We start from the raw sequence: 10319 nt of genomic DNA on the forward strand, positions 1-10319 counted from the left end.
AGCCCTTGCTGAAGAGTGCAGAGACTGAGAAGGAGATGGCCACCATGAAAGAAGAGTTCCAGAAAACCAAAGATGAGCTTGCCAAGTCAGAGGCAAAGAGGAAGGAGCTGGAGGAAAAGATGGTATCACTGTTGAAAGAGAAAAATGACCTTCAACTCCAGGTTCAATCTGTAAGTACCCTGAAGTAGGAATGCAGCATGTTACCATGATATGGAGATGTCCATAGACTTTGGCTTGCAAAATGGACTTTCCCCAAGAAAAAAAAAAAAGATTATGTATTGTTATTGTTGTTGGTAATGGTGGTGGTAATTTTGTTTTGTTAGCATTTTACTTATTTTTCAGTAGTCTGTGAGGTATTCTGAAAGGTATAATGACTTGTTTGTTACATGAAGGAAAAAGGAAGATTCATTAACATCACAAAATTTAACAACTTTGATGAAAACAACTTAAAACCAAATCCCAAATCTTACTCAAATATTTTATTCCTTTGACTGGCCTGTATCATTCCAACCTTAAAAGTACAGTCCTAGTTAGGCATGGTGGTGCACACCCTTAATCCGACCACTCATGAGGTAAAGGTAGGACAACCTCTGAGTTTAAGGCCAGCCTGGTCTACATAGTAAGACCTTGTCTCAAAAAAAATGAATAAAAACCCTTGTGGTTGATCTCAATAAACATAAACATGTTTTTGAGCTGACTTTACTTGAGCTGACTACGAGCCTGGAAGGCAGTGTGAAGATCTTCCCTGATTCTCCCTTTAATAAGAATGGTTTCTTAAGGCCACTGTTACAAGTCCAGAAAGGAGCTGTAGTCAACGTGGGGAGAAAATTTAGCAACAGCCAAACATAATCTCCCATTTCTTTGATAACAAACCCAACAATGTTATAAAGTAACTAGAAAAGAATAGTTTTCCAAATGGATGAGACCAGATTCTCTCCATCACTTTCAATGGTTATCAGAATAAATATGTGAGGAGTAAATCACTATTAAAATAAAAACTAAAGGACCTGGGAAGTCCTCATCCTCATCCATTTTAAACACTTAAAAACTCAAGATAAAATAAACACCGAGGAGCTAAAGAAATCCCTAGGGTAGAGTAATCTAATAAGTTAGTGGCTGAATTTTTGAGTCCTTTAATTAGTTGCTCATAAAAACTTAATAAAGCCATACAATTCCTCAGAATTACTTGTTCTTATATATTCTGGAATTCACTTTAAGGCTAATAGGTAATTCTTTAAATGGAAAGTTCAAACAATTATGTGCTGTTATAGGCCATCCGAAAAGTTTGAATAGATTAAAAATGTTGCATGGAAATGTATTGACTTTTCTTTTTTTAAAATTCATTTTGACAACTAGTTGTTTGAAAAATGATCAAAATCGAAACTAACCAATTTCACTAAATCAAAATCTTTGAATATTACAATTGAATAGAGTCTAGAAATCATTTATTCCAACCTCCTTATTTACAAATGAAAAACCGAGATTAAAGGGAAAAGTGATTTGCCCAAGACTGAACGCACAGAGATAAGAGTCCAGGTTTCTTACTGCTCCATCTACCGTTCTTTCCACTCTTCCACACAGAATTTTTCAAACAGTCGGGGCTTTTCCAATCCAACCATTGTGTAGACTCATTTGCATCAGAACCTCCAGTCTCATTTCTAATTAGTTGCGTGCCTCCAGGTCAGGTAATAATGTTCAATTAAAGGTGAATTTAAATTCATGCTGAGAAATTCAACAGAATTCAGATAAACACTAAATACTTTATGCAAAAAGTTAAGTTTCAAAATAAGTAACACTTTCTCAATGAATCTCTCCACAGGAAGCAGACAGCTTGGCTGATGCAGAGGAAAGGTGCGACCAGCTGATCAAAAACAAAATCCAGCTGGAGGCCAAAATCAAGGAGGTGACTGAGAGAGCCGAGGATGAGGAAGAGATCAACGCCGAGCTGACGGCCAAGAAGAGGAAGCTGGAGGATGAGTGTTCAGAACTGAAGAAAGACATCGATGACCTTGAGCTGACCCTGGCCAAGGTTGAGAAGGAGAAGCACGCCACAGAGAACAAGGTAGGAAGCAGGTTCCGCAGCACCACACAGAGGTCAGGGTCCTGCCACCAACAGGGCTGCTTTGTAGCAGAGGCCTCTCTTTCTTCCTCTCTGTAGGTCAAAAACCTCACTGAGGAGATGGCAGGCCTGGACGAGACCATCGCCAAGCTGACCAAGGAGAAGAAGGCCCTCCAAGAGGCCCACCAGCAGACCCTGGATGACCTGCAGGCAGAGGAGGACAAAGTCAACACCCTGACCAAGGCCAAAACCAAGCTTGAACAGCAAGTGGATGATGTGAGCACTTTTAAATGCCTTTTTGAAGCACTTCTGAAAATGCACTTTCAATCTTCACCTAGTCACTTCTCCATTAGCTTGAAGGATCACTGGAGCAAGAAAAGAAGCTTCGAATGGACCTAGAAAGGGCAAAGAGGAAGCTGGAAGGAGACCTCAAACTGGCCCAAGAATCCACAATGGACATAGAAAATGACAAGCAGCAACTTGATGAAAAGCTTAAAAAGTAGGTGCTCCAAAAAGAATTCTATGTCATATCATCTTCAATTAATGTGATTACTAATATGTTTCTTCTGTTGTCTAAAGGAAAGAATTCGAAATCAGCAATTTGATAAGCAAAATTGAAGATGAGCAAGCAGTAGAAATCCAGCTACAAAAGAAGATCAAAGAGCTGCAGGCAAATCACCTTCTTTCCTTTCTGTAAGGAGGTCACAGGTTGACCTCAAACTCACAATCCTCCTGCCTCAGCATCTTGAGCTCTAGGACAGCAGGCATGCACCACCATGCCCAGGCTTTTACCAGTATTTTTTTTTTCTCTGCACACCAAAAAACACTAAAGTTGATATGAATTTGAGATATGTTAATGTGCTTGTTTGATTCCCAGGCCCGCATCGAAGAGCTGGAGGAGGAAATCGAGGCAGAGCGGGCCTCCAGGGCCAAAGCCGAGAAGCAGCGCGCTGACCTTGCCCGGGAACTGGAGGAGATTAGTGAGAGGCTGGAAGAAGCCGGCGGGGCCACCTCTGCTCAGGTGGAATTAAACAAGAAGCGGGAGGCCGAGTTCCAGAAACTGCGCAGGGACCTGGAGGAGGCCACCCTGCAGCACGAGGCCACGGCAGCCACGCTTCGGAAGAAGCACGCTGACAGCGTGGCGGAGCTTGGGGAGCAGATCGACAACCTGCAGCGGGTCAAGCAGAAGCTGGAGAAGGAGAAGAGCGAGATGAAGATGGAGATCGACGACCTCAGCAGTAATGCAGAGGCCATTTCCAAAGCCAAGGTACTCGTCTCTAAATGATTCAGAAGAACATCCGACACTGCTCTTGGCATTAAACCTGGTTTTCGGACATTTTATAGCACTATTCAAAGATTTTTCTACCCTAATATATTCCCTTGTTTTATTTTTTAAATTACCGACTATATCCCACTAAGGTGATTTCAAAATCCACCTAGGTGTCAATATCACTGAGCTCCGTGGAAAGTTTCCAACAATGAATTTAACACGTTCAACTCTGGTATAGTCCACAGAGCTGACCATAACTTTCTACTCAGGCTTCACAGATATTCCAAACTCTAAAGGTAGTTTAGGAATCAGAGCTACTTTTTCCTTTGGGGGCTATATTCAGCGCTTCCGCTTTCCCTGCCACGTGTCCTGTAGGGCAATCTGGAAAAGATGTGCAGGACCCTAGAGGATCAGGTGAGTGAATTGAAGACCAAGGAGGAGGAGCAGCAGCGGATGATCAATGAGCTGACGGCCCAGAGAGCTCGCCTGCAGACAGAAGCAGGTACATACGGATGTCTTGTTGGGGTCCGGAGGCCTTGTAATAACGTGAAAGTGACTCGGGTTTGTGAACAAGTAGCAATGCTCTCATTTCAGAAGGAAACAGACAATCTGTCAGGATAATTTGGGGAAAGCAAAAATAAGCAAAGTTTTCTTGTTACATTCCGGTGGTGATTCTGTGGATAATCTACATTTCCCTCCATGACAGTTAAATTATGACTTTTATTTCCTATCTATTTCTATTTAGAAGTTAAAATATACACACACATAGGGCTTGTTATACCATTAATTCATCTGCCTATATTACTCTTAGGTGAATATTCCCGACAATTAGATGAAAAAGATGCTTTAGTCTCTCAGCTTTCCAGAAGCAAACAAGCATCTACTCAGCAGATTGAGGAACTGAAGCGTCAGCTGGAGGAAGAAACCAAGGTGAGTTTTCCCAAAGATCTTATTGACTAACCAAGACTCAACATGCCCAGTGATGTCCTACTTGAGGTGCATAAGTTAAGTACTACAGAATATATGAATTTAAGTCACCAAAATGACTGTCACGTTGGCAGGCCAAGAGTGCGCTGGCCCACGCCCTGCAGTCCTCCCGCCACGACTGTGACCTGCTGCGGGAGCAGTACGAGGAGGAGCAGGAAGGCAAAGCCGAGATGCAGAGGGCGCTATCCAAGGCCAACAGTGAGGTGGCCCAGTGGAGGACCAAATATGAGACAGACGCCATCCAGCGCACCGAGGAGCTGGAGGAGGCCAAGTATGTGATGCGGTCTCTTGGCTACTTAACTAAGCAACTCCCATAAGAGGCCCTGATGAGCTTGCTGATAACATGAAAACAGCAGAAGCTAACATTTATTGAATGCAATTTCTTTTATTTATTATTTTTACCTGTTTTAATGTGCATGAGTGTATTCCCTGTATGTAAGTAGGTGTACCCATGTCATGCAATGCCCAAGGAGATCAGAAGAGGGCATCAGATCCCCTGGAGCTGGAGTTAAGGACAGTCGTTTGTTGCCATGTGGGTGCTGGGAATCAAATCCAGGTGCTCTGCAAAAGGAGCCAGTGCTCTAAACCACTGAGTCATCTCTCCAGCTCCTGAACGAAGTTTCTTGTGATTATGTATATTTGTATAGCCTAACTAGAGAAAGAAATTGATAGATAACTCAGGACAATTCATGGAGCTGAAGCAAAGGCAAGTTTTGCCTTTCCTTTGAACTGTCTACATTCCTGTGTCAAGTACTACATATCCACACACTCATTTAGTTTTCATAGCAATGTTATGTTGCTGTTGCTATTTTCTTCATTTCACAGATGAGGAAACGGAGGCCACAAGAAGTTAACTTACTAATCTAAGGGCATCATACTCAACTAAAGGAACAGCTAGGGTCAGAACTAGATGTGTTGACTCCAAAGGTCCTCTTAAGCACTGAGTAGCCAGACATCCCTCTTAAAACTCACATTGCAGTTCCCCAAACCATACAAAATGTTCAAATAAAGTCAGTAATACTGGTTTAAATAAAGGAGGGCCCTAGTTTTGGTAGACTAAACGACACCTTCAAGTACACATTCTTGTGTGTCAATGTCAAAGGTGTTTCTGTTTCTAAGGGTATGGCACACAATTAGGAATGAAGCAAGAATATAGACAGTTCAAATGAAGGATAAAACTTGCCCTTGCTTCAGCTAAATGAGTTGTCTGGATTTATCTATCAATTGTGTACTCTGGTTAGATTGTCTAAATAGGCATTATTAAAAGAAACTGGATATTCTCTAGAGGGAAGGTCTGAAAAATGAAACAAAAACAAACATGCTCAGAATTTTTGTTCAATAAAAAGTATCAGCCCCTTCTTTGGTATCAGAAGAGATATGTAAATCCATCAATAACATTGTCCTAGCTAGTCATTTTCACAATCATATGCAATCAGATGTCCTAGAAATCCTGAGTCACTGATGTAGTAAGGCACACCGCTAAAAACACCAGCAGCCTCTGGGAGTTCAGTACCACCCCAATTACTCAAGTCCAACTGCCTGGCATTTTGGAACTTTCCAGTTTATCTCTCTAGAAATCAGATCTGGTGATCACAGCTTTGAAAACCATATGGTATTTGCCAGTGCAGAACCGGACTGTGAGAAGGGGTCATGGAGGTTATCTCTTTGCTCCTGGCTTTGGCCAGGTCTTGACAGCCTGGCTAACTTTGCAGGAAGAAGCTGGCTCAGCGTCTGCAGGATGCCGAGGAACACGTAGAAGCTGTGAACGCCAAATGCGCTTCTCTTGAGAAGACGAAGCAGCGGCTGCAGAACGAGGTGGAGGACCTCATGATTGATGTGGAGAGATCTAACGCTGCCTGTGCAGCGCTTGATAAGAAGCAAAGGAACTTCGACAAGGTGACTCAGTCACATGACACAGTGACTGATGTTGACTCCCTAGGGGGAAGCTGACCTTTCTCCTGGGTTCAGAGGTTAACTGCCGATGTGCTTCCAGGTCCTGGCAGAATGGAAGCAGAAGTATGAGGAAACTCAGGCTGAGCTGGAGGCCTCCCAGAAGGAGTCCCGCTCGCTCAGCACTGAGCTGTTCAAGGTGAAGAACGCCTATGAGGAGTCCCTGGATCAACTGGAAACGCTGAAGAGAGAAAACAAGAACCTGCAGCGTGAGTCCAGAGGCCTGCCCTACCCTACTTAGCCCTTGCTGGACCCTTCATGTTGCCACAAGTCCAACCATCCCCCGCATCTGTTCTTCCACAGAGGAGATTTCTGATCTCACCGAGCAGATTGCAGAGGGAGGGAAGCAAATTCATGAATTAGAGAAAATAAAGAAGCAGGTGGAACAAGAGAAATGTGATATCCAGGCTGCCTTAGAGGAAGCAGAGGTACATGTTTCTATGTTGTGGGGGGAAACTGTAGATAAATGGTAGAGAAAATACTCAAACTGAGTAATGGTACTGTGCATTGAATACATTACTATGGAGCAGTGGCAATTTAAACTTGAAGGACCTTTGAAGGCAAGTTGGTGCTCATTATCAAAAGCCTTAAAAATGATGATCATTATCAAATGCCTTAAAAGTGTAAATACTGGGGCTGGAGTTCAGCAGCTAAGAGCACCAGCAGCTCTGGTTCCCAGCACAAAACTGCCTGTAACTCTAGCTCTAGGGGACTCAATGTCCTCTTCTAGTCTCTAGAGTCACCTCCACACACGGCATAACATATACATGAATAAAAATAAATATTAAAAAATCATAAAGACTCTGACCCATCAATTCAGTTTCATAAAATGTATCACAAGCAAAACAAAAATCTTAAAAAGAAGTAAAGCTTTAAGACAAAGGTGTCCGATCCAAGAAAAATAATAAAAAAATTATAGAATATCTACATGATAGAAATTCACACAACCATTAAGTATGATTAATAGCCAGGCATGGTAGCACACACTTGAAATCCCAGCACTCTGAAGGCAGAAGCAGGAGGGTTACTGCAAGTGTGAGATGAACCTATATTTTGCAGTAAGATCTAGGCCAGCCAGGGCTATATAGCAAAATCTTGTCTTAGAATATCCCCCCAAAAGTTATGAATAATATAGAGAAAGATTTATGATAGATGTAAATATTTTGCTTTTAAAAACCAATATACAGATTTGCAGACACAACTTTGATTATATAAAAGTATAGAGAAATAGGGAAAGCAGGAGGATCAGGAGGATCATGAGCTCAAGGCCAACCTGAACCACAAAACTAGAGACCCTGTCTAAAAACACCCAAAACATATATGTATGTAGGAAAAACAGAGCAGAAAAATGTACCACATTAAAATAGTATCTCAGTGAGGCACAGTGGAAGACTGGTTTGGTTTTTGTTTTTTTAAATAATGTTGATAAGTGCTTTGCCTACATGTGTGTATTAAGTGCACCTTGTCTGTACAATGCCTACAGAAGCCAGAAGATGACATCAGAGCCCCTGAAATTGGAGTTAAGGATGCTTATTAGCTGCCATGTGGATTCTGGGAACTGAACCCAGGTGCTCTGCCAGAGCAGCCAGTGCTCTTAACTGCTGAGCCATCTCTCCAGCACCCTAGATAACTGTTTTTATATGTTCTCTTCACATTCTACAAAGAACACACATTATATAATCACAAAAAAAACTATTTAAAACTGAGTTTCTATGCCAGACTAGTACATCAGACATGAATTTTTTTAATTTATAAAACAGATTATGAGTTCATATTTACTGCATATAAGCTTAATCATATAATTCTGTTAGTACTAATATGTTTGTTAGTACACAGCATCTTTCCTACTGAGCTGCCTTATATAATCTGGGGCTGAATAAACAAATGAATGATTCAACTTGAAGGGTCTTAGAAGGACTGTATTGACTATAAAATCAAACAAGATGATATCAATAAGTTTGCTTCATAAACTCCAACTAGACTCCAAATACATTCTCATCCATTATTAATCGATCACTGTTTTCATAAGGCATCTCTGGAACATGAAGAGGGAAAGATCCTGCGCATCCAGCTTGAACTGAATCAAGTCAAGTCTGAAATTGACAGGAAGATTGCTGAGAAGGATGAGGAGATCGACCAGCTCAAGAGAAACCACATCAGAGTCGTGGAGACAATGCAGAGCACACTGGATGCAGAGATCAGGAGCAGGAACGATGCCCTGAGAGTCAAGAAGAAGATGGAGGGAGACCTCAATGAGATGGAAATCCAGCTCAACCATGCCAATCGCTTGGCTGCAGAGAGCCTGAGAAACTACAGGAACACCCAGGGCATCCTCAAGGTACGTGATCCACATTAGCCTCTCAGATGAATCACAGAAGATAACTGCCCACCATTCCCTCAGTTACTGATAAAGCCATCTGCCTAGTTACTTTTCCTGTTGCTATGATAAAACACTCAGGCAAACATACCTTAAGGGAGAAAGGGTTTATTCTGGCTCACAGTTCAAGGGTACAATCCACCTTGGCAGGGAAGTCAAGGCAGCAGGAACTTGAAGCAGCTGCTCACATCACACCCACAGTCAGGAAGGCAGCAGTGAATACAAGCCAGTGCTCCTCTGACTCTCCATGTTATACAGCCCAAGATCCTCTGCCTAGGTGATGGTGCCACCCACAACTAAGATGGGTCTTCCCACATCAATTAACAAAATCATAATAATCCCTCACAGGCATGCCAGAGACTCATCCTAGGTCAAGTTGACAGTTAACACTAATCATTACAACCATCTCCCCCCCCCTTTACCAAATTATACAGATAAACACACAAAGAAAGCTAATTAAATATACTTAGAACATAACAGTTCTATAGAAATTATATGTAGAAGAACAAATAGAAGTCCGGAGACCAAGACGTGACATGACAGAATGTACACAGACTTTCCGCATGTCAGGCATGAGGTTGAGTCTCAGTTTTATCACTAAACAAAGTTTAGGCAAGTTATTTAACCTCTCAGGCCTATTTCCTCTTCATCCCCAGCACAACTGTGAGGATCACATGAGATAACAGATTGTCAAGAGCTCATAGAATACACGGAAAATGCTCTCTAAATGATACACACTCGTAATCTGCACATGATAATTAACCAGTTAAAGGAAGTAACATGGCAGGAACCTATGTCTCCTGATAATTCTCTCACACCCTGAGCAAATGCCACCACCATTCTTAAGCTCATTCAAATGACAGGCATGTCAATTCCGGTTCCTGGCATCAAAATACTCTTCCAGCATGTCTCCTGGATGTTCACACCCTCTATCGAATATTTAAGATCCTTTTTTAACTTACAGGACACCCAGCTGCACCTGGATGATGCTCTGCGGGGCCAGGAGGACCTGAAGGAGCAGCTGGCGATTGCAGAGCGCAGAGCCAACCTGCTGCAGGCAGAGGTGGAGGAGCTGCGGGCCACACTGGAGCAGACGGAGAGGGGCAGGAAGATCGCAGAGCAGGAGCTGCTGGACGCCAGCGAGCGTGTGCAGCTCCTCCACACCCAGGTGAGATGAAAGCTGGTGCACCACCAAGTGAGGACTACGTGCATATAAACACGCGTGTGTGTGTGCATATAAACAGGCGTGGGGGCATGCTCTAAAATATCAATTGCACTTGCCTTTGGGTGATGGGACTATGGGTGATTTTATTGTTTATTCCTATTTGTCTTTTCTAGATTCTTTTTTTTTTTAGCCAAAATGGTTTTTTTGTTGTTGCTGTTTTTATTTACAAATAAGGCTCTGCTGTCTGGGTCATTTTCTCTTTTTTTAATACTTTTTTTTAAATTTACTGATGTGTGTGTGTGTGTGTGTGTGTGTGTGTGTGTGTGTATTTCATACAGAACATCACAAACAATCTTACTCATCTTTATACCTGCATCCCAAATGGCACCCTCCCATAGCCCCACCCCCACTGGAGCCTATATACACTGTCATCCCTGTTACTGTCCACTGTGTTATCAGTGTCCCCAGTGCTTGTCCATCTGCTGAATCTAGTCAGCCTATCTAGAGATCC

General features: G+C 42.5%; 1 protein-coding gene across 7 annotated transcripts in view; it reads left to right on the plus strand.

Moving 5' to 3' along the window:
* The window catches only part of Myh8 (myosin heavy chain 8), a 33336-nt gene that overhangs the window by 17043 nt on the left and 5974 nt on the right, over positions 1-10319 (plus strand). For all 7 annotated transcript variants that reach the window (XM_008855715.3, XM_008855716.3, XM_008855717.3 and 4 more), the window contains 13 exons: positions 1820-2062; positions 2159-2335; positions 2413-2558; positions 2639-2729; positions 2937-3326; positions 3705-3831; positions 4141-4259; positions 4391-4587; positions 6029-6212; positions 6310-6475; positions 6570-6694; positions 8296-8604; positions 9608-9811. In XM_008855715.3, coding sequence (XP_008853937.1) covers positions 1820-2062; positions 2159-2335; positions 2413-2558; positions 2639-2729; positions 2937-3326; positions 3705-3831; positions 4141-4259; positions 4391-4587; positions 6029-6212; positions 6310-6475; positions 6570-6694; positions 8296-8604; positions 9608-9811 — 2478 coding nt within the window. The remainder of the gene's footprint in view (positions 1-1819; positions 2063-2158; positions 2336-2412; positions 2559-2638; positions 2730-2936; positions 3327-3704; positions 3832-4140; positions 4260-4390; positions 4588-6028; positions 6213-6309; positions 6476-6569; positions 6695-8295; positions 8605-9607; positions 9812-10319) is intronic.

This window comes from Nannospalax galili, unplaced genomic scaffold, assembly GCF_000622305.1.
Source record: "Nannospalax galili isolate Female #2095 unplaced genomic scaffold, S.galili_v1.0 scaffold146, whole genome shotgun sequence".
Taxonomy (NCBI): domain Eukaryota; kingdom Metazoa; phylum Chordata; class Mammalia; order Rodentia; family Spalacidae; genus Nannospalax; species Nannospalax galili.